The following is a 25,830-nucleotide window of genomic DNA, read 5'->3' as shown; positions in this document are numbered from 1 at the left end:
TTTTTTAGGAATTTCCTATTTTATATCCTTTTCACATACATATTTTATTCATCTATATTAAATGTTGATTTTAATTTTGTATTTTTTTTATTTCTTTAATTTTTACTATTTTTTTACTACTATATCTAATTTCTTATTAGATATATATTAGTTATATAAATTAAGCACTGTAAATAAGGGTCATCCGCGATGTATTCCCGAGTAAAAATAAGGGTTGATTGATTGATATTTCTTCATTTTATGGCTTCTTCTTTGAATGTTACATTGGATTGCAAGTTCTCAAAATTTTACAATAAGGAACATCTTTCAGAAAATGTATCAAAATGTATAGATGCAGTTTTTTGAACCTCTGCTCATCTTTGGTTTTAAGAGTCTTACCAAGTTACATGAGTTATTTGCCAAATGTTCCTCCAACTTTTTGTTATAAGTACTCCAACCAAACTTTTCTGAGATGTGTTGCTGACATCAAGTTCTAAGTAAGTAAGTAAGTAACCTTAACCCAACTGAGATGGGTGTTTTGAGAGGAGCTGGAGCTTTACAGCATAAAGGAAATCTGTCATCAAAGCTAAATTTGATAATTAGAAGAATCTAAAGTATAAAACATAATCTGGTTTGTGTAACAATTTAGATTTTAGATTATTTTAACACGTTTCTGTTTAGCTTTAAAGCTGATGTCCGTAAGTTTTGGGATTTAGGGCCCTTTCTGGTGAGAACGGGTAATTGCAACGAGCATGTGGAGGAAGCATTTTAAACTGGGCGGGTGTGATGCGGTCTCCTTTTAGAGCGGATAAATGCAAGTCCAGGTTATGTTATTTCAGAGAGAGAGAGAGAGAGAGACAGAGAGAGAACTCAGTCAGAAACATCACTTCTTTGGTTTTACTACGAGTGAATGAGCTACTGAGGTCTGAGTTTCCCCCTCTGAGGTCTCCATTGCTCCACCAGCCGCTCACATTTAGTAAAACTAAGTTGGATCCTCTTTCAGAGGCTGTATGTGTGGCGTAAGTACATAAAGACACGTGACGTGGCCAGAAGAACTCTCGCGAAAAGTGATCTGACAACTCAGTTTTCAGAATGAATATATTAGGCTTAGCAGGGATGGTCGTTTCAGCACACTGGTACCATTAAACACAATATTTTATCCCTTCTCCACTCCACAAAATAATATGGACTGCCACTTTAACGTCTTCATTAATCAATTTACAATATATTAAAAAATAAATTTTGAAAAAATAAAAACACACTGATTGAGAATAAGTGTGCCCAAATCTTTGACTGGTACTCAATATTTTATACAATTTACTAACTTTTGTGGATGTGTGGTTGTACTTTTATGTCCTAGAACATATTTTTTAAAAGCTACAAACCACATACAAAATGTGGCCATGGCTACATATGTGCCCTGAAGCAACAGCAACATGATGCATTCTGTTATTGACAGATTAGGGGAATACTGGCACTGTGTGAGGGAAATCAGATTCAGGGCCACGCTCTCCTGTGTATACTACACGCTCCCCATACACGGCCGCAAATGAACGCCACACATGTAATTGCCTTGAACTTGGTTGGGGCATTAAATAATGGAGTAAATGGCTGGCAAATGAGTTGAGGTCTAGCTCAGTTGAGGGGCATAGCCTCTGGCATTGCATCTGGTCTTATAGGCCAGCAGAGAAGCACAATGCATGGAAGAGGAAGAAGGGAAATCACCACTAATGTATGCAAGCACTGCACAAAGTAAAAGAGGAAATTCAGTTTGTTACAGCCTATGGACAATATGCTGCATGAATGTATAAGACAAATGTGAGCGCATGTGATTAAAAAGCTCATAAGCTCACCTGCTTGTGTAAAACTGTTTCTTTTTTGTGATTTGGGATGAATTCTGAATATTAAAAGAAAATTTATACTCAAAACAAGTTTAAGAACAACTATATTATTAGAAGCCCATCGTAAACTTCTTATACTTTCTCTTCATAATTCTCTATATTTCTAATTGTGATAAGCTTGGACAGAAACATTAAACAATTTAATGGAATGCACATTGTTGTGCGTAAAGAATTGTGAACCTCTGGATCTATGTAGCCCTTAAGAGTTTGGTTTATTTGTGTACAGGTGTAAGCAAATCTTTTTTTCGATATTATCAATGCACTGAAACATATTAATTTAAGTTTGGAAAACCTTTTGCTGTAAAAACATTAACTCATCAAAGCTAAACTGATTAATAAGCACAAGCCAAAAAATCTGTTTTCTGACATGTCTTCAACAAATCTCAGTTAAGGGGAACTGTGGAAGTCAAGGCAAGATCTGGATGGTCAAGAAAACCCCTCAGATACAATTGTTCTTGTGCTGGCTAAAAAGGCAAAGCAGACCACATGACCAGAATCCTCACTGGCAAAAACAAGCATTATATTGAAAATTATCTGACACTGCAGGTACATAGATTATAAGCTGACTCAGAAGTGGTACACCCCTGTAACATGATCTGTATGAAATCTTATTTGTGATGCCAACACACTTTTCAGTATCACCTAAACACTGGTTTTGTGAGTACAAGATGTTAAAATGCAGATAAAAAAAACAATCTAATATTAATATAAATTATTAACTAATGCTTCTGAAAACAAACATCCTTAGGAAACAAGATCTGGGTCTGATAGTAACAATGACAAAGTAAATTTTAACTTAAATTGAGAGAAAGTAACTGAAGAGAACTTAAAACTCCAAGGATCATATCCTACTACACTGAACAGAACAGAAAAAGCATTTAATACCATCTCTAAAATCTTTTATTTCAGAGTATGTGTATACTTCTGTTCATTCCAAAATCTCCAAATCATATCATGGCCCAATTTTTTAAAAAACAATTGTCGTCATCCAAGAAAATAATAATTTTCATAAAATGTTTTGTTTCATTTGTCTCCATATGTCACCACAATAAATTATAAATAAAGTGCAAACATTTGGCTTTTGAAACAATTAAATTAAAACATTGCATTAAATGTTTGGAAATTACAGACATTTTTACATCACAGAATCCACCCATTTTCACAGGCTCAAAGGTAGAAAATTAATCATTATAAATAGCATGGTTATGTTTTATACTTGGATACAAATCAATGACTGCTTGACAGCTAGAACCCATGGGCATCACCAAATGCTGAGATGCATCGTCAGGCCTTTACTGCAGCCGCCTTCAGTTGCTTTGTTTTTGTGGGTCTTTCTGCCTTCAGTTTTCTCTTTAGTAAGTAAAGAAAGTGCATCATAAGAACCTTTTGGATTGCTTTTGTGTTGTATTTTGGTTCATTATCCATCTGTACTGTGAAGTACAGATGGATAATATCTCTTGCATTAAACATATATAAATAAGAGCAGAAAAAACATCTTTTAGCTTCAGAATGTATTCATCTTTCATCTTTCCAAAAAAACAATGTTTTTCTCTAGTAATTATATCTAACTTGTCTGCCTGTCTGAGTGTTACCAGTGGTTTGTATTTAAGTTCATGTAGACCTCTTCTGATTGCTGACTAGACACCTACCTATTTAAGAGTGTTTAGGGTTGACAAATTAGCCAGTCCATTCCTTCTTTTAAACAGGAACTAAATTGTTGATTTAACCACTACCGAAGTGTCTGTTATTTCTCTGATAGTTTTCTTTTTTTTTCTTTATTTAATCCCATTTTCTCCCCAATTTACACGTCCAATTACCCAACCCACTCATTAGGACTCCCCCTATCACTAGTGATGTCCCAACACACCAGGAAGGTGAAGGCTAACGCATGCCTCCTACGATAGATGTGAAGTCAGACACCGCCTCTTTTAAAACTTTTGCTGCTGATGCAGCACTGCCGAGTAGCATCACAGCACACTCGGAGGAAAGCGCAGCAACTTGGTTTCGATGCATCAGCTCACAGACGCCTTGTGCTGATCGACATCACCTTTTTGAGTGATGTGGGGAGAGAGAGCACAATCTACCCACCCAGAGAGAGCAAGGTCAATTGTGCTCTCTCAGGGCTCCTGATGAGGTTTGAGTCTAATATTGGTCTCCTTCCCTTGTATTGACAATTTTTTGAACCTCATATTGAGAGTTCCCATGAATATTTCCTTCCCAAATACAAATTCAACAACTGTAACCAACTCTAGACATTTTTCTTGTTAATTTGCTATGAAATCTAGAGGGAACAGGTCAAATGTGGCCATGCTCACCTATTAATAGACCAGTTAATTGAGTCTGTTAAAGTGGAGGAAGTATGTAAAAATGGCTGTAATTCCTAAAAAGTTGAAAAAATAGTTTTGTTAAACCCCTTAAATAACAAATAAAAATACAGTACAGTTACACCTGACTGTCTCACATCAAACCCGAATCCATGCAATTACTTGTGGTGGAAAAAATGTGAATCTGCCCAAAGTAAATAGCCACTTTAATAGACTCATGCTGTGTAGTTTTGGTTTAAACCATTGACTTGCAGTCTTTTTCAATGCCACTGTTTACTATACGTAAAATATAGTGATGCTAGTATATTGCCACATTGACTGGCCTTTCTGTTCCTGCTTACCAAGTACATTTTTCCTCGTTAGACATTCCATGTTGCTTCCAAAACATAGTGTTGATCTAAAAATGTCTTTTGGCTCTAAACATGAGCTGTTGGCATTAACAGCAACAACAAAAATATATATATATTTCTATTAAATGTTAGAATTTCATGCACTTCAGAATATGGTTTCTTTTCTTGGTGTAGCTGATATAAGCTGGTGTCAGTCTACAGTCACGTGTTGTTGAATTTACTAAAGGACCCAACCAATATTATGTATGTAGATCTGTCCATGCAAAGGAGTGATATAACAGATCAGCACCAATCCCAACCATGAAAGCTTTATAAGGGCCAATTCCCCTACCTCTTGTTTTGTAACTCTGTTCCAGGGGGAAGAGGTTGAAATCCTTCTAAGAAATGGAACAATGCTTCAAGAACTCAATACGTCGAAAAAATTAAGAAAAAATTAAGAAGAAACTGCTTCATTAACAGGTTACCAGCAATGCTCTATAGGTAACCCTGTCAGTTTGATGTGAGATCAGTGGGGCAATAAAGGAATTTCAGCTAGCTAGCAAAATGTACTTCCAGTATTTTTTATGCTCGTCATGACGAAAAGATAATGTAATGCATAACATAATTTTTTAACAAAGAAAATATTACATTTGTAGTTTTCTTTGAGTGTTGTACTGCCATCTTCATAGTCATTTCTCCTAACCCTCCGTTTGAAGTGAAACTATGAAAAATCTCATTCATTTAGCCATAACACTTCACCCCACTTTTCTTCCCAACATGAATCAGGACACACTTCCCCTACATTTGTAGTGAGTTAAATTGGATTGGGCGATTGAGTGTAGCTAAATAAGAGGATCAGCTTATTAATAAAGTAGAAACATTTCGATTGACCAGTGGTTCTCCAACTCTTCCAAGCTTGGCTGCTTTTGCATTTAGCAAATTATTGATCTCTTACTGTTTCTGGTTAATGCATCAGGCATACTAAGAAATCTTTTCAGGGGAAATGATTGAAGTGTCAGTGTAGTGAAGTTTAGTGTGGACATGGCAACCACTTAAAGGGTAGATGAATTATTCAGCTATAAACAGTGAATTGTGGAGATCCACAGGGTTCTACTGTAGGGCCTATGAAACTGCTGATAAATAAGTACTGTACTTGAGAGACTAAAGAACTTAACTGTGGGCTTGCATACATGGTCTATCTGAGCGCCAACAATTTTAAAGTTATGAAAATTGCACATTATACACATATATTGATTTTATATACATGTACCATAGCTTGATAACCACCACATTAGACCAACTACTGAGGTGCAACAACCAGTTAAAGGCCAAAACCTCACAAGTTCCACAGGATGCTCCAACTCTGCAGACATCTCTAAAGACAACACTGGGTCAACCTAAGTCAAGTGAAAGGTTAAGCGCCAACATGTTCTACAAGGTTGACAATGAAGGATGACAAAACTGATGTAGAAGGGAAAAGGGAAAAAAGAGGAAGAGGAGGAGGAGTTAGGGTCCATCAGCTTTGACAGCGAGGCGTGAAGACGTGGCAAGGTCTCATCCTAGGCCAACGGGCACACCACTGTCAACATCATGGCGCTCAGTGGGCGGCTCGCCGGCGCTCTCCCGCCTGGCCGGCAGCGGTCCCAGCTGCCCCATCCGTTACTGTCTGATTAGTTCTGCTAAGCAGCCCCTCCTCTCCCAGCCCCGCCGCCATCTGCTCCCCCAACAAGATGGCTACCTCCCAGAACCGCGCGCAACCGCCCTCCTACCTGCCAGTGCCCGCGCCCACGCTCGCCCCAAAGCACTAACACGGCTCCTCGCGGCTGCCTGCACCCCCCTGCCTTGTCCCTCCGTACCCCACCGCCCCTCTCCCACCATTTACTTTTCTCCACTGGCTACTACAACTACTTTTGCCGCGGGGCGCAGAGCTCCGCTCTTTTGTTTGCTGCCGGATTGGTACACGTGCCTCCCGTCGACTTGGTCCGCAGCAGTTTGGTGGTTCGGCAGAACCTTGCGCTCGGCAGCAGACCTTGCGCACGGCGGCAGCCTCCCTCTGGCGTGGAGCTGCATCTGCTCACTCTTTTATTCATTTTCCATTTCCCGCCCTTTCGGGGGATTGTGGTCCACACCTCCCTCCCTCCCGCGCTCGTGTCAGGCTGAGGAAAGGCAGAGAGGCATGCAAAAGTTTAATGGAATTCTGGGGCGAGATGAGCCACTCTTTAGCGCCATCACCACAGTTGGTCTTTACGGCCTCTAGGAACAAGAACTTTGTTGAAGGACAAGTCAATGACATTAGAGGTAAAGAATGGGAGACCTCAACATCACTGAGGTTTCAAATGTTGAAATGTAGTTGGGATGCTGTGGGAGAATTTGAACTGTCCTATTTTAAGTATGTATACTGTACAGTAGGCACAACCAATACACAATATATTAGTTGTTTGATCCTATCTATCAGAAACAGTCAGAAACAAAACCACAGATGTGTTTATTCAGACTTTTCAGAATGTATCAACTTCAAGATTAAACCTCAACCTTAGACATTTGTATCACTGGGGAAACCAATAAAGGGCATTTGCACACCTGAAAAGCCGAGAACCATAGTTTAAGTCTAATATGGATCACAAACTAGAAAGTTCAGTAGGAGGGTATAAAGACAGAAAGATCTGCCTATAGGCTAGCCAGGCCGTGCTAATGTTGTCCTAGCAATACGGGACAAGGATCCTAGTACTGCTGGTCAAAGTCTGCAGTTGGTGTGCTAATGCTATGCTACTAGTAGCAATGTTGGATGAGGCCAACTTGCATTTAGTTAGTATGATATGTTTTGCAAGTTAGTATGCAGGAATAAAACTGGAGTCATTCTACGACAGCAATACAGACAGAACTTAATACAGAATAAAACAATAAAAACACACTAAAGGGCATTATTAGTAGTTATGCACTGAGATTTCAGACACCACAACACATTCAAAGAGGTCAAACAATGGTCAGTTCTGAAAAGTTCTGCTTTGATTTTCGACAAAAAGAGGACAAGACCATATTCCTTTCAAATTGTACTTTGGAACACAAAAGGAGTAAAATGTTGTTTCTTTCTAAAATCTTTCTAATTTGAATTTAACTAACAATCAGTAATAAACGCAAGTGAATGTGTGAAATAGCTACAACAGTCTGATTTCCAAACACTGGAGAAAGTTTTTTGCCCCATCTGCTGCTTCCCAGGCGCAAAACTCACGTGGATTGAATGATTGACACTGACACTCTGTAGCTGATCTGTGAATATATAGGATTAAATGTTCAAAATGCCTGTCTCTACTAAACTATTGGTGGTAATAAGTTAACCAACTATGGTTAGCAACCTTACCGAAGTACAGTGATTACTTGTTCAGCGTAAAAATAGCCAGCTCAACCTTTTCCATGACTGCAATACACAGTTTGCATGATGGCATCCTTGAGTGTGGAGATGGGCCTGGGGGATTGGAGGTATGCAGATTCAGAGGCTACATCCTATATCCTGATTTTCGTGACGTACTGCACAGTTAAAAAAATAAATAAAATACTGGCTGAGTATCTGCTGTCAAGAGCTGTCTGTGCTTAAACTTAGCATGTTTCCTTTATATCTGATGATACATCCTGATCGTGTTATGAGTTACTACAGAAAATATAATCATTGATGGTCCTTTAAGAATCTCTGTAACCAAATATCTGAAAAAAATATATATATTTATATATATCATTTGTGATAACGTGAAAATTGCAATGACCACCAAATTGAAAACACAGTCCTTGTGCTCTGTTGTGCAGACTCCCACAACTAAGGCTTCAGCCCAGGATGTCCAATACAGTAGATTCACACAGACTGCATAAATTGTGCTTGACTTAAAGGTCCAAGACCTATGGCCACCGCAGGGGACAAAAACGAATTTCAAGATCTCACTTATCTGACCACCATATTCATATCCACCCATCAATCTAAATTATTTTTCAAACATAGGACGAACAGCAATTGCATTCAGCTGTATGCAGCTTTATGAACAAAATGCATGGCTTTCTACAACTGGAGCCTCGCGCTGACAAAAAGCACTAGTGTAGGAGGATGCACTCTTCATCTAGTCTGTTCGGGTTCACACTGAACTCTCGTGCTTCAGGGAAGAGGTTGGACTGAACCAGGCCATGCACATGCCAGTCAGTAACATGGTTCAAAATCTCAGCTTTGTGACATGCTCATTTCACTGCTCTTTCTTTAGTAATGCCTTTTTCATATAAAAGCAGCCAGGCCTCAGGTCAGCCAGGTATTTTTATCCATGTATAACAGGCTTTTAACTCCTGTAATTTCATTTTCCTGAAAGCAGGGCTTGATGGGTGGCTTATGCCTGGTCCACACTACAGTATAATATGGGTGATTTTGAGGGTGATTTGCTCTTCCCGACGATGGCACAAAGTCTCTTAACTTCAAGGTGATCGTAAATTATAATGGTCACACATTATTCTGAAGTGTGTGGTGTATATAATTTAACTTTTAGTCCTTCAATCTTAAATTATTTGGTGGGAAACGAGATTTTGACACATGATGTACAGTGGTGTGAAAATGTATGTGCCCACTTACAGATTTCTTTTTATTTTAATTTGTGTCCTACTTACATTTTTCAGATTATCTAACAAACTTTAATATCAGACAAATAGTACCTGAGTAAATATAAAAATGACTTTTTACATGATGATTTCATTCAAGGAAAAATAACTATCTAAACCAGTCTGGCCCTATGTGAAAAAAGTGTTTAATCTTCATTAACTGCACATTGCACCAGTAAGAGCATGAAGGTGATAAGTTTCAATTAGCAGGGTAAGAGCACAGTTTTGCTCAAAATATTGCAATGCACACAACATTATGGGTGACATACCAGAGTTCAAAAGAGGACAAATTTTTGGTGCACGTCTTGCTGGTGCATCTTTGACCAAGACAGCAAGTCTTTTTGATGTATCAAGAGCCACGGTATCCAGGTTAATGTCAGCATACCACCAAGAAGGACGAACCACATCCAACAGGATTAACTGTGGATGCAAGAGGAAGCTGTCTGAAAGGGATGTATCCATAAAAAAAAACTAAAACCACAGCTGCCCAAATCACGGCAGAATTCAATGTGCACCTCAACTCTCCTGTTTCCACCAGAACTATCCGTCGAGACAATAAATTATTGTGGTCTAAAACCAGGTGTTTCAGTTTCACTGTCCAACCCCTGTATGTGTGTACTTAACACAAATTTGCATTGCAATGGTTTTGCTGTCAACTGCGCTGGCAGCTGGGCATGTATAATCTTAAAGTGTAATATGCTTCATTCTGGTCAGATCCTATATTTTGGGTGAATTGGTGAAGAGATCTTTTACATTTTCTACATCAGTTAAGACTTTTTAAATCCTGTATTGTGGGCCAGGCATACGCCGCTCTAAACAGCCAGCATTCTGCATCCAGTGTGCTGCTTTGCTGACTTGCTCTAGTTCAGAGAATGGTCATTAATATTTCCAGGTTCGATACGCATGTTTACGCCTGAAGGTTCTCCTTTTCAGACCGTGACGCTGCGGCCATTGGATCAGAACTCTGGCCCTGACCGCCAGGTTTTGGTTTTCTTGTGCGTTTGGTCATTAAAATGGATGCTTTTGGTTCGTGTGGACGGTGCGGGTGTGTGGGAGGGAGGTGTTTGAGGCGAGGCCTCTGTCCCTGTCCAAACCTCGGCCAACTCCAGCAAACATAGCGTGGCGGCAGCAGTGCGGGGAATTTGTCGAGGTGGGGAATCAGATGGCTGGAGCCACAGCAAAAGTACACAGCTCTCTGTATTCCTCGCACTGTTCTGTTCTGTGTGTTTTTTTTTTTTTTTTATATTTCCATTTTTTCACTTGATGCCCTATGGGGTGCGCCAAATGTTGGGAGAGCGGGGGGTGGGGGAGGGTGTGTAAGTAATAAGGGGGTGGAGGGGGGGGACAAAAAGGCACGAGCAAACAAAAAACAAACAAACAAATGGAATAAAGTCTGGGCTGAAAGCCGTCAGAAGGCGGAGAACAGAGCGGGAGGATTAGGACGGATCCTGGGCTGCCCACCGCACAGCTGGCTGATGATCCGATGCTGGAGCCGCCGGCCCTGCCTGTCTCCCCAAACATGCGCTGGGGGGGGGCAGGCAGGGGGAAAGGGCCCAAAAAAAGACAGAGCAAAAGAGAGAGGGAGAGATTAAGAGAGTGAGAAAGAGAGAGAAAAAAGCCAACAAAAGGCAACTGCTTCATGAGCGCCCGTTTGAGGGAGCTGTGATCATTCAGGCTGTGAGATGAGAATGGAGAGAGAGCAGAATCAAAGGGCGGCTTCACAGGCCCGGCTCGCACGCCCGCCCACCGGCCACTTCCTCTGGACGACACACAGAGAGCCCATCCCTGTCACAAAGCCACTGCTGCTCCCCGGGCTACCAGCAGGGTGTCCGACGTGAGCTACAGCTGATCTGTGTAGTTGTGTGCAACTCTGTGTGTGTGTGCAGTTTTGTGTGAGTGTGTGTGTGTGTGTGAGCATGCACATGTGTGGAGTTGGTATAAGGCAAGCAAAAGCTGGGAAAGACACAGTTTAGCCCCAAGGAAGAGAGAGAATGGACAGATGTCTACTGCATCTGTGCGCTGTGGCTGGCTCAGAGAACCTGCCACGCCGCTTCCTATCCACACTACACCACACAGCACACACACACACACACACACACACTCACTAACACACACACATGTGCACAGTGCAGCTAAAAAGCTTGCCACTGCCAACGGCCAGGCCGGTCAGCGGCTTAACCTCTGTGATCTTCAGCAGGCCATTTTGTCGCCTGAGCAAAAGTGAGTAAACAACACTGCTCCTGCACGAGCTACCTGCTGCTCAAACAAACCTCAATTCAGCTCTCATTAATTATTCATCTATGATGAACAATCATCTATGACAGCAGTTAAAATAATATGTTATATTTATCATGGAGACCTGTCTGATGATAACTCCAAATCCAGTTGACCAGGACTAACTAATCATGCTCTTTGTAATGAAACATGCTCTACTTTAATCTTAACTTAAACCTAAAACATAAACCTAACCCTGACTGTGGTCCTAGCCAATGTTAAATTGAGTTATCTGACATTTACTGATTTTTTGTTCAGATTTTTTGTTTGCGTCATTTATACAGATTGGAACTTTGATAGTGATCTACCATAAATACCAGAAAAAAAATATCACACTGACCAGTAGGTGGGAAGTGTGTGTAAAGTCCAATAAGTATGCATATCACAACAAAACACCACTGTCACTTTATTCTAGGTGTGCAATTTATGGATCCCTGGAAGTTGCCCAATTAGATTTGGGCAGTATAACAGTTAACCCTTTCAGACCCTGTGTTCATTACAATGGACATCAAGTATTTTCTTTATTTTTATGTTTTGTTGAATTTGCCAATTGACTTTGTTGCTCTCTTGTTTTGACCTTGCATTTGTATTAACCAGTATTGACCTTGCTTTGTCTGACCACCCCTTTGTCTTTTACTTTATACTTTAATAAAGTATTCTTTGATTTGCATCTGCACGTGACCTGCTCAAATATGACATTTATGTAGATATTGCATTGAAAGTCATAATTTTGGCAACAACAGTGATACCGCATAACAAACAATTTAGCATTTATGATTTTTGTTACTTCAAATCAAATTTTTGCTCTGTGCCTGTGATGTCATGCTATGTTGGTAGGAAATTGGTAGGAAACAACCAGGCCCACAGTAGCTGCAGTTAAGCATGATGTGGGCTGAGCTTTAATAAAAGAAAAAGCAAGCAAACCTGGATGAACGAGATGAAAATGTGTAAAAAGGTGTGAAAAGATGTGAAAACGTGTACGTTAGCCTTTCTGTTACTCCAACACCAGTTGCTTGACTTTGCACACGTATATTTATAATCAACACTTGTGTAAATTAGTCAACAGCAGCTGCACTAAGTTGTCTGATACTGTCTGATATCATAGTAAGTCATTTTAAATAGGGGTGATCAAATGTTCTGTTTTTACACTTTTAAATACTAAACATACACCATTCAACATAACTGCATTACCATATATAAAGACTACAACACTCAAAAAGCAGTCCTGATGACTGACATCACACTTATAATAAAACATATGTGGCTTTTAACAGATACAAATAATGTATGCTGAGTCTAGATGAAACATGTGATCTTCAAGTACAAACTGACTTTAGCAAATGTAAACAAATGGCCCAAATTATTCACTAATGTTTCCTGAACAGCATGGTCCTTCATAATGCCTCATAAACAATATATGACTGCGCTGTAATACTCGGCCTCCTCTCTCTGCTGAACAGATGCTGTCCCTCCTCTGCAGCTGTGCAGCTCTGTCTCAGATGCTGCAAGAAGCATGTTACCTCCACAGGGACGGGACCCAGCGTGCCATCCAAACCCACTGAGGCTGCCACATCGCCTCGCTTTACTGCTGCAGAATGGAACGCTCACAGAGAGATGGGGGAGGAGAACGGCTCGCTGTGAGGCACTACAGGACAGGTGCTGGGTGTGGAAATGTAGCAGGTCAAGGAGAGCTGAGGATCAAACACACAATGGCAAATTTTTTCATCCAAATGTGTTCCTGGAGGGTCAGTGTCCAGCTCAGTTATGTGATTTTACTGCTGTTACACAATCCTTATGCCTACAAACTGTGCTGACCTAAAGCCCAGACCAGAACACCTCAGTAACCTGTAACCCCTGTGCCCAAACAACAAGTCAGCAACATTTTTATACACCAGTAAACATTAAACCAACTGCTGATTACTGTACACCAAAACACTTGCGCCACCAAAACAGCTCTAATCTGTTGAGGCAATAACACATTACATTTACAAGACTTCTGAAGGTATTCTGTCATGTCTGGCACCAAGACATGAGAACGAGACTGTGTGTTTATGTACTGTCCCTTTAAAAACTACTACTACCGCATGTGTAGTCCTGTGACCCTGTTCCGACCAGTCTGTGAATTGAAAGCAACATTACGAAATCTCAAAACACCAAGCCAACACAAAGTACCTAAAGAAGCTTGTACAAAAAAAAAACAATGTAACACTGCTTCTGTCATTCATTAAAACAACTGTTAATTTAAAATATTAAATATTCCTTAATAATGACACTGACTTGCTCAAACTTAACCTTTTACATATGTCTGTATTTAAACTTTCACTTGAAGGTGTCCTTCCGCTAAAATCCACTTTAGAATCCGCTTTTTCCACTAAAAACACATGTGCAAAAGCAGTAGCATTAGCCACTAACCGCAGCGTTAAATGGACCAGTTATGTTTCAGTAACCCAGGGCACTATCAGCTAGCAATTCATCCCACATAGCTTGTTTTAACACGGCAAACACACTGACTACAGTCTGATAAACTCACCTCTGAACAGCAAAAGAGCTAGTGCTGCGGTTAGCGGCTAATGCTAATGCTGCTTGGTGCTAGAGAAACTTCACTGAACTCTCACCCTTATAACGCTGTACTTCAGTGGTTGGGCTTTACTTTTTCTTCCAACCTGACTGGTAGAAATCATACATATTAAGGCGCACTGTCGATTTTTGAGAAAATTAAAGGAGTTTATGTATGTCTTATAGTCTGTGGTTTGGTAAACTGTTCAGATCACTAAAAATGCAGAACAAAATTTTGAAATTCTAGCATATTTTTGGTTAAAAACATTCCTTTAAAAATTCACTGAAAGTGATTTTTCTTTGGCATCCAAAACAACCTTTATAAAAGTCTTCCCTTTTTCAACAGAAACAGAGTGTCAGAGAAAGCTAACAGGTGACAGTGCACCATTAGCTGCTACAACCCCATGACCTTCCTCTCCTCCGCAGGCCAAAGTGCCACATCTGTGCCAGCACAAATGGAGGTGTCAGATACAGCTCTGCTGCCTCTGCCCAAAACCGGAAGAGTAGTGAGGGGATTCCTGCCAGGCAGATGCTCACACAGCCTGTCCACAGAACAGAGCAGAGACACACTCATCTGCCCACATTATGACTTCAGCATGACTAACAGCAGACTGCTGCAGCTTTCTGATGAGCCAAAGATATCAGTGCTATCAGAGGTTATTTTGTAAAAATGACCCATCGTGACATGAAAGTGGCTATGGATGCTCAATAACACCACAGTGCAAATAAGCAAATTGATAGCAAGGTGTTATCTCCCACATCTGTACAAGTTTGTTCATGGCAAGGCAATGTGATTTATCAAAATCAAATGTATTCCTTTTCCTAAATTGTGGGGACATTTTATATTCCTTGAGCCACATTTTAACTAGAGATGGGACCGATCCGATACAATATCGGTATCGGGCCGATATCGTCGTAATTCGGCGAATCGGATATCGGGCGAGCATGGCCGATCCACTTAACGTTACCGATCCATATTCAAGTCCACAGTTTGAGCTGGACAATAAACCCGCCAAAACGTTGACAAGAAACTCATCACTGATCCGGATTCCAGTTTAACAGTTTACCCTGAACCTCCAGCAGCTTCAGTCTGCAGCTGACTGAGTAAACTTTAGCTGTTTGTCTACAAAAAAAAAAAAAATTATCTGGAGAGTTTTAACTTTGCAAACGCTGTACAGCAGAACCGTACACGTAAAGTCAGCGTCCGAGAGGTAAAAAGATTAACACCAGCAGTCTGTTAGCCTAGCTAGCACTGAACTGACAGCAGCTGCATTCCGGTGTTGTAAAGGTATAAACTACAGACTGGAGTAAACTATAGTCATAATTCACATATCCTATAAAACCACAGGATCTACAAACACTAACCAGTACAAACAGACCCATCTGTTAAAAAAAAAAAACAGTCATTTATTTAGTTCGGAAATACAGTTAGCATCGCCAGTTAGCCGTTAACCATCTCTATTAAGATCTGCGGTCTGTTAGCCTAGCTAGCAAATGCATTCCGGCATTGTGAATGTAATACATAACTATTTTGAGTGAACTACAGCCATAATCCACGTCTAATATCAAACCACATATCCTACCAACCCTAACCAGCACTAAGAAATCAATCTGTTATTAAAAACTGATTAATTCAGCTCAGAAATACAGTTAGCAGCAACGGTAAAGCCGTTAGCTATTGCAGTTAATCCTCTACGCTACCTGTCAAAATAAAAGTCTCCTGCGCAACCGTTGCAAAAATGCCCCTAATTTTATTTTTAAAGTATTTAATATTTAACTTAAAAATAAATAAAATAAAATAATAAAAATTAAGACATTTCATTTGAAAGTAAACTATTGTGTATTTGCATATAAACTATGTCAAATAAATTACTTTTGAATGCATTTGCAATAAATGCACTTGTGTATACTCTTCAAAGGCCTGTGTGGTCTGTTTTAGCCTCATTATGTAACCTTAAACATAGTAATATGAATAAACTTAAATTATTTGTACAAAAGTATTTGTATCGGTATCTGCAATTTTATCTCAATTTTATATCGGCATCGGATCGGAGCTGAAAAAAGTGCATCAACCTATTACTAATTTTAACATGTGTAATGGGAATACATCACAGAAAGCATTACCACCCACTGTGCTGTCCACTGTGAGTGGTAATGCCTTCTATGATGTAATACTGGTATAGCGGACATTGGGTGGCAATGACTGTGACCAACGGTGTCTGGCTAAAGCTGTCCATGCAAACAGACAAGTGGCAAAAATCTCAATCATGCAAAATCTTTTCCACATTAACCTCCTCGAACCTGGCGTCCACGTGTGGACATCACATTTTGGGTTGCCTAAACCACAACACTAAATTTTGCTCTACAAGGGCCTTTTTCTGTCACCTAGTGAAGGCAGAAGAGTTTAACACGTTACAGTTTATATTTTGTTCAGAAATATAAATGAACAGTAAATACAGTAAATGTTTGTTTTTAACTTTGTTACATTTTCATGCTGAATCAGCACTTTAAATATGCCGTACTGCTTAAAGGAGCACAATTGTTGTTTCTACTTTTGTTTTGCACTCGGGCAAAAAATGCTGCTGTATTCAGGCACAAATGTTGTGCACATTACTAACTGTGACTTGATTGTGTTCTATCAAAATACAAAACTAAAGTCCTCATATGTGGACACCATGTTTCTCAGAAACGACATCATGTAAAAAGATCATTCTTTGTGTTTACACTAATCAGGTACCAATTAGCCCAAATAACAAATTAGCACAAAATAGCAAAGATAAATAAAAATGCATGCCATGCAAGAGTTCAGATCTTAGGAGGTTAAACACTTATAGTCCAGAAAAGAACATTTTATTCAGGTTTATTAAGCATCAAGTGTTTTGATGTTATGATGTTGTGTAAATGCAGTCACATATTCAAAATTGATTCCTGAATCCCATATATAAACATCAACCTACCTGTAAAAAGGCTTAAGCTGGACAGCTTCTACAAACAGAATAATGACCAAAAGGTATATGTTACAGTCCACCATAGACTACCTGAAGATGTACAAACTAACGATAAGCTTTTACAATTGCCCTCACCTTCCTTCGATCTAATCATCATGAAATTTGTAAATATCTGTACAGCCCAATGACCCAAAAATATATTTATAGAACTTCTGCAAACAAGAGAGACAAACAAATTCCAACTACAACATCAAAACATTTATTTCTAAAAAGTGTTTGCAAGCTAGTCCTGGAAGTGTAACTGTGTTGTTTTACATTTGATCAACAGATCGACAGTGACTGTGTTTACTACTTCTAAATTAATACATATCATGTGGCTAAGGGTGTTAAAACTTTTGCACCATCCTGTACTTGACTTTATGCTTTACATAATCCTCAACAAAACTACAAAACCACACACACCCAAACACGCAAATAAAAATCTACCAACTCTCTATCAGCTCAGTTTTTAGAGAAGCATTCCAGCAGCATTTCCAAAAGAAGTCACAGGTTTCAGATCGTCAGGAAGAAGCTCAAAACAGAGCTGGCAAGATGTCAGAAACACGTACAGCCCTACAATATGTTCCACTTACCAAAAAAAATCTCTTAGAAAGCTGCTCGTCAGTGAAACACAAAGATAGAACACACTGCCTTGAGCTATGCAGACTCGAAACTTTGTGGAGCTTAAATGAGTTCAACGAGTTGTGAGTAAACTGTGGTTTTGTTAAAGTGTTAATGTGTATGGTGATCACTTTAAGAAAACTTTTTGAATGATTTCTGTAGGTAATTCTTAGTAGAACAGAGGAAGTGATATAAGAACTGTAGTTTTTATGCAAAGCTAGGCCTGGCCCTGCTAAAACTAATGGTTTTAGCAGCCCGGTGGACAGTTAAGGTGCTTATTTGATAAGGATATTTTGGAGCACATAAACCAACTTGTACAGCAAAAATTAGACTCCTGCTATTAAAACATGTATTAATTAAATAAAAAACATTTAGTCATATAGTCAACAACCTTGGCCCTGTACCTAAAAAATTAAAAACACAAATCACTTGGGTTTAATTTAACGTTTTTTAATTTGTCTAGATCAGTAAATTTGACATTTTGTAAGAAATTATCTGCATGTGCCTGAAAGGGTTAAATGAGTTTGTGGTTGTGTTAATGTGTGAACAAACTAAGGCAAAATTGGAGACCTTCTCTTTAACCCTTTATTGTCTTTACCAAAACAAAAGCAATGAAATATATTTGTCTTTTTGTGTTTTTGGAACAATTGTATTTTTACTTCTTGAAGATCCCAGTTCTTTTTTTTTATCATACAGTTCTTTTAAATGTTTGGGATGACGTTTTACGGCTAAATTATAACACAACCACAAGCATATAAAGATTATATAAAAGTACTGTACATAGTACAGTCAAAAGGACACTTTTTATTCTTTTTATTCAATGTTTTTTTAAAACATTTTAATGTATTTAATTTACTTTCTACAATGTAGATTAATATTAGAGACATGATGCGTAAAATGTATACGTATGGAATTATGTGGTAAACCAAAAAAAAATGTGGCTTTCATAATTCCCTGACAGAAACCCAGTTGAGATGGTGATTTAAGGTGATTTGGGATGAGCTGGAGCTTCACAGTGTGAAGGAAAAGCAGCAGCTTTTGTTCAGCACCTCCAGAAACTCCTAGAAAACTATTCCAGGTGACTCTCCCTCATGAAGACACTAAGATTAAAATACCAAGAGTGTGCATATCTGTCCTTAAAACTGAATGTGGCTAAAATATAAAACATATTCTGGTTTGTTTAGCACTCTTTGTTTACAAAAAAATTCTGCATGTGTTCCTGTACAGCTTTAATGTCTTTAATATTAAATTTACGATGTTACAAGTCATAAAAAATTCTCATATTAATGAGAATAGGTGTGTCCGTCTTTTGAGTGGTACTATATGTTGCATACATTTATTCATAAATTCTGTTTATCGAAACCTCTTAAACTATAATATGCTGAAAACAACATGCTTCTTTGAAAATTCCACTAAAACAATCCTCATGTGTGGAGTGATTTATGAAATGAGAAGCTTTACATACTTCTGAAAGACAGAGTGACTTCCAGTTGAAGTTTCAGCCTAGTATAATACTAGCTGACTGATAGAGGTGGCACAATCAGGTTAGGTTAGGTTAGAGCTTAGATCGGACCCTCCCCATACACTGTCATTTTGAGTCCTCTGATTTAATATAATTTAACATGGTTTCAGAATAGAAAATCATTTTTAAACAAACCAATTTTCAACGCTGAATTTATATAAATTTTTTAAAAACACTGTTTGATTTGGTACTTTGCTATACTGTGATTATCACGCCATAGCTGTATATAAAATAAAAAAATAACATAAAAAAACAGACGCCTATGTCGCAGACTATTTTCTTAAACCCAACTGGATAAAAGTTGAGGGATTTCTGTGGAAAAGTTGTGGGTTCAAGCAGAGAATCTAAACTCTAGGTTAGATTTAAAGCCTTCTTTAATATGATTTAGTGTCTCAAATCTGCTCTACCAAACATTTGAGCTCAACAATAAAGGGTTAAAACAGGACCCTTGTCAGAAGAGTTTAGACTAACTGATTAAATATTCTGTGCAAGTGTTCTTTACTGAGTCACAGACAGTAACCTTCTAATAAACAATGCTCTTCCAAACACGATTATTCTCTAGCACACTTTCAGCAAATCCCCCAAACTCCTTGCAGAACTGTGAGGATTTTGTCAAATCTGAGGCTGATTCAGAAAAGCCACACAAAACATTTCCTTCACGTTAAACAATCAGCATCACAGAGACATAAAACTGCTTTAAAACACTACAATCCGGGCGCTGACCTCGGGAACTGCAGTGTGCTCGGGTTAGTGACGTTATAGAGGGCGACAGTGTGCGTGTGTGTATGTGTGTGTGTGTGTGCGTGCTTGTGCGTGTGTCCGTCCCTTTGCTCCAGCCCTGTTCCCCTGGTGCACGGTGGACTGTGGCGGCGGCAGCCGGTGGCTGGCGGCGTTTTAATAAAGCGCATGGGCCTTCCCGCCAGGCTGCTGGCAGTGCACAGGGGCCAGCGGACGGGCGCAGTGTTGTGGCATGTAATAGGATTAAGGGGGTTACCTGGTGAGGTGCAGTTGGCGCTGGGCGCGGCTCAGCCCCTCGGCCAGGCCGGCTGCCTCCGCCCGTGCTCGGCCCTCCGCCCTCTGGGCCTCCTCCAAACGCTGCCGGCTGCCGCTCAACTCCACACCCAGCTTCTGCACTTCCTGAACCCGGAGAGAGAGAGAGAGAGATCCAAGGGCTGATAGCAAGCAGGGTCTGCTGCGTTGGTCAACTGTTGTTATTTGTCCTAACTTTAACTTTAGTTCACTATTTTCTGCTGTTCGACAAAAACTTTGCTTCTACAAAAAAAGCAAAGTTACATTAGAAAAAAATGTCTTAATTTTTAACGTAAGTCAATGTAAAAAAGAATGTAAAGAACAACTGACAGATACATTACTTTATGCCTAAAAGTGACAAATGGACAAAAAGGAGACAAGCTTGGTGTGCAGCAAATTAGTAATCTAATAATTGCAAGAAAAAAACTTCTTAACTTGTAATGAAAGTCAATGTAAAATGTACTTTCGGGGCATTTTTATTGGTCCTGTAATCAAGATTTTTATAGGTTATTTATCCTACACATATCTCTACTTCACCTAGACAAAAAAAACAACAACTTAATCTCCAACTGAAGCATAAAAACACAATGTAATGGACAACTAATAGATTTTTACATTACGTCTAAAAGTAACAAATGGACAAAAAAGGAGACACAGGTTTGTGTGTGGCAAGGAGACAAAGGTTTGTGTGTGGCAAATTAGTAAGATTTTTTTTTTTTTTTACATGTTGTGAAAGTTAATGTTAAATATCATTTTGGGGCATTCTTATTGATCATGTAATCATGATTTTTTTTACACAGACGTAAAGTTTAACAAGATTTCCATGATGTCAAAAAGCGAGACATGAACAAAATAAATAAAACAAAGTTTTGTGAAAAAGCTATTTTTATAAAGCTGGAATTGAGGTAGATTATCTTTACCTAGTAAGAAGCCGTAAATTCAATCAGTACAAATATTTGATATTTACAGTTGATATTTATTCTACACATACCAATCATTTTTACATTCTATGTTTTTTTACTGTTTTATTTATACATATACATATTATACATCTTTCTGTGGCAGTTTTACTGGTCCTATGATTAGATGGTCCTATAATCAAAATATGAGACATGAACAAAATAAATAAGACACCAAGTTTTTGTGTGGCACCATCATTATAAAGATAATTTGAGGTGGATAGGTTTATATTATAGTACAGACTATAATAAGAGCCTTAAATTCTATCCAGTATATATCTTAATTTTTTTATAGTTGTTATTTTTCCTAAACATATCCTTCCTTCACCCACTCTTTGAATCCTGTAGTTCTATGTCTGATAAGTAAAAAATATCATGTGCGTTCCGTATTACAGAATAGAGAGGAGTGCTTTCCGTACTACCTAATGCATAATAGTGCTTTCACCCATAAAGAATACAGCTGAGTGCTTCCTGAATTCTGTAAAATCAGTTCTGTTCAAACTGACATTATAGCAAAGCCATAACTAAATCTAGTATTAGACTCTGTTGATATGTTGATATTATTACTAAGCATCTTCTGTGCTATTTATCTATTCCTAAAACTTTTTTTAAGATTGAAGAACCTTTATACTGGTAAATAATATTTATAACCACCTGTTCTTTAAGCATACAGCACTTTAAAAACTTCAAATCCTATGTTTTTAAAGGTTCTTCTACGGCTTTGCTTAAATAAACTTTTGTAGCAGCTATATATTTTAGAATTAATATAATGATTATATAAACATAATAATCAGCATAATGCTGTTACATAATAAACAGATAATGCTATCTAAACATGTCTGTACATCAAGGTTATTTATTTTAAAGGTTATGGTACTTAAAATATACAGCTCTGGAAAAAAATAAAACTTATAAATGAAGAGTTTCTTTGATTTTAACAAATTGAAAACCTCTGGAATATAATCAAGAGAAAAATGGATGATCACAAACCATTAAACTAAGCTGAACTGCTTGAATAGTTGCACCAGGAGTGGCATAAAGTTACCCAAAAGCAGTGTGTAAAACTGGTGGAGAAGAACATGCCAAGATGCAGGACAACTGTAAATAAAAATTAGGGTTCTTCCACCAAATGTTGTTTTCTGAACTCTTAAAACTTTATAAATATAAACTCATTTATTTTTGCATTATTTGAGGTGTGAAAGTTCTGCATCTTTTTTCTTATTTCAGCCATTTCTCATGTTCTGAAAATAAATGTTCTAAATGACAATATTTTAATTTGGAATTTAGGAGAAATGTTGTCTGTATTTTAAATAATAAAACAACAATTGTTATTTTATTCAAACATTTATCTATAAATAGCAAAATCTGAAAAACTGATTCAGAAACTGAAGTGATCTCTTAATTTTTCCCAGAGCTTTATATTTAAAACATAGATTACGCTGATATTTCATTCATTTCACATGAGCCAGTAGAACCCCTTACAAACTTACAAACTCACAGAAGTTACTGTAATAAACTCTTCCAGTTCCAGTGGTGCTTGAGCAGTGGCCATTCTGAGTTATACATGTACGAATAGCAACGTTATAACTTTTAAAATGAAAAACAACTAAAACAACTAAAAAGAAAAAACATATTGTGAAGAGAGCAGTATTGTGGCTTGAAAGCTTTAATGGTATTTTAATATTAATATCATATGCATGCACTAAAAAGTCTGTACTTTAGCGTTCTGTTACATAATTCTGCAAAATATGCATTTTGCTGCATTAGCATATTCATAACACATTAATAAAACATTTGTCAGTTTTGTCATATTGCCAATAATATCTTTATACGAAACAATACCTGAAATATCGTGATATCATTTTGGGACATACTTCCCACCCCTAATGAAATGTTTGGTATTTTAGCACAGCGCATTCTTCAGAATCCACTGCACCATTCCCATTAAATAATCATACAGTCATACTGACCCCTCCAGCCTCTCTCACCTGTTCAGCCAGCTCGAGCTGACGGCTCAGTTTGGAGCTGGTGTCTCTCAGCTCCCTCTCGGCCTCTTCTCTCTTAAGATTGGCCTGGCTCAGCTGGTAGCGCAGCTCTCCACACGCCTAGAACACACAGAGCTACAGACTTCAGTTAACACACTGGCATGCGCTGTCACTGTCACCATCACTGTCACAGTCACTGTCACTTTACATCAAACTTGTCAGTTTTGCAAAACACAAGTCTAAACCTCTACAAGCTGAAGTATCAAATGAGTAAGCTTATCGTTTCATCCACTCCATAGAATCCTGCTGGATAAGTCCAGTAACTAAACCCTACTATCTGTACAGCTCTACTGCCATCTAGTGCTCATTTATTTCCATTACAAATTCACTAGATATAAAAGCAAAACAATATTAAATATGTGGTAGAAAGAGAATTACAGTTACTAAAGATACATTCTTCAATATATATATATAAAAATAAGTGATCACTTAATAATGATGAGTTTCTTTGATTTTACCAAACTGAAAACCTCTGAAATATAATCAAAAGGAAGACAAGCCATAAAACCAAGCTTATCTGCTTGCACCAGGAGTGGCAAAAAGCTATCCAAAAGCAGTGTGTAAAACTGGTGGAGGAGAACATGCAACGATGCATGAAAACTGTGAATAAAAATCAGGGTTATTCCACCCAATATTGATTTCTGAACTCTTAAAACTTTATGAATTTGAACTTGTTTTCTTTGTATTATTTAAGGTCTGAAAGCTCTGCATCTTTTTTGTTATTTCAGCCATTCTTCAATGCTCTAAATTACAATATTGTTATTTAAAATTTGGGAACAATGTTGCCCGTAAACAATCCCCTGCCCTAAACCCAACTGAGGTGGGTGTGAAGGAAAAGCAGCAGCTATTGTTCAGCACCTCCACAAACTCCTTTAAGACGCTGAGAAAACTATTCCAGGTGACTCTCCCTCATGAAGACACTGAGATCAAAATACCAAGAGTGTGCAGATCTGTCCTAAAAGCTGAATGAGGTAGAATCTAAAATATAAAACATATTCTGGTTTGTTTAAGATTTTTATTAAATGTTTAAATGGTTTACTAAATAATTACATGTATTCCTGTATAGCTTTAATGTCTTTTGTGTTAGATTCACAATGTAAAAGAAAGAAAACCCATTGAATGAGAAGGTGTCTCCATACTTTTGACTGGTACTGTATGATAGCAGCAAAAGTGGCTCTTCACACTGCACTGAACATTCTTGTTTAAAGTCCACTCTAAACACTTTATTAAAATATAAAAATATGACACTTATTTGTTTCAAAACGTTAAAGCTTTAATGCAGAGCATATTAGGATGCTATATTTAAAAAAATATGATTTTTTTATTATTTGTTTTTATTATTCTTTTTTTTTTCTTTTATAGATCTTGTTGTTTAAAATAAATGTATTTGTGTGATTTTTTTTGTCCAAGCAGAAAGAATTGTTAGCTTTATATAACCATCAAGCAAATAATAATAATAATAATAATAATTGTGAAATAATAATGTAGATTATTGTTTCGTCCCTGTTGTATAAATGAATTTCTTGCTCTGTCTACAGTGAAGTTCAGATTAAAACATTATTAATCTCTGTATAGCGGTCAGTGTGATGTGCTGTACCTTGCTGCTGTCGCTCTCCTGTGAGGTGAGCTTCTTAAAGGCCTCCTCCAGCTGAGTGTTAAGAGAATTCTTCTCTCTCTCTCCTCGGTCCAAAAGTCCCTCTAGTTCTGCCACTCTCCGGGTCAAAGAGGTCACCTGGACAAGAAAAAATATATATATATTTTTTTTTATTTAACTTCAAATCTCCAAATCTCATCAAAATCTGATTACATGCTTTCGTGGCACAAACAAAAAGAAGACAAGAAAGCAGATTGAGAAAAGGTCAAGGTCTTTAGTCTTATGGTGGGGAGAGGACACACGACAGGGGGCAGGAGGCACTGCGCTGTACACCAAAATACCGGGGATGAGTTAAGAGTTCCCACGGCAAGCGAATAGTTTAGCAAGCTAATAATAAATTAGAGTAGAAATATCACACATTTCTGCATATTTTGCATGTTTTGACCTTTGTGTCTATGCCTTATATTTGTCTGAATGAAGACAGACAGCATTAAATCAGCATGTTTCTCCTACTGTGTGAATTTACAGTAACAGCCCTCCAATCGGAATATTACCCTACGTTATGGATTTGCCCAAACAATATATATATTTTTTTATCCAAAACAGCTTTTCTCAGTCCATAAACGAAAACAAATATTTGTAGATATCCATGACCTTTCCAAAAATTTGAATATTTTTTTCCAAAATTTTTACAGGCCTACTATTCTCAATTTAGTTAAATAACTTTTTTCATGACTTTACGAACACAGATTGTAGTAGAGGCACAAAATTGTTCCTCTGTTATACAAACTGCAATACACTATTCTGACAGTTCTGACAGTTTTGTTTCTAGACTAAAAGCAAAAACATTTCTTAGTGGAGAACGGATAAAATATTGTGTTTAATGGTACCAGTGTGCTGAAACGACCCCACCCCTGCTAAACCCAATATATTAATTCTAAAACCTGGGGTTTTGGGTTGCTTTTCGCCAGAGTTCTTCTGGCCATGTCACACGTCTTTACGTGCTTACGTCACATGTACAGCCTCTAAAAGAGGATCCGGCTCAATTTTACGAAGGGTTTACCTTGCAGAGACGGGAAGCATT

General features: G+C 38.1%; 1 protein-coding gene across 2 annotated transcripts in view; it reads right to left on the bottom strand.

The window, feature by feature from the left end:
- The window catches only part of sdccag8 (SHH signaling and ciliogenesis regulator sdccag8), a 101,999-nt gene that overhangs the window by 64,900 nt on the left and 11,269 nt on the right, over positions 1-25,830 (bottom strand). For both annotated transcript variants that reach the window (XM_022684945.2, XM_049481550.1), the window contains exons 11-13: positions 24,750-24,884; positions 23,096-23,212; positions 20,114-20,256 (exon numbers count right to left, since the gene is read on the bottom strand). In XM_022684945.2, coding sequence (XP_022540666.1) covers positions 20,114-20,256; positions 23,096-23,212; positions 24,750-24,884 — 395 coding nt within the window. The remainder of the gene's footprint in view (positions 1-20,113; positions 20,257-23,095; positions 23,213-24,749; positions 24,885-25,830) is intronic.

This window comes from Astyanax mexicanus, chromosome 7 (genome assembly GCF_023375975.1).
Source record: "Astyanax mexicanus isolate ESR-SI-001 chromosome 7, AstMex3_surface, whole genome shotgun sequence".
NCBI classification, from domain to species: domain Eukaryota; kingdom Metazoa; phylum Chordata; class Actinopteri; order Characiformes; family Acestrorhamphidae; genus Astyanax; species Astyanax mexicanus.
Note: the sequence above shows the minus strand (reverse complement) of the source record. Positions and strands in the feature narration are given on the sequence as shown.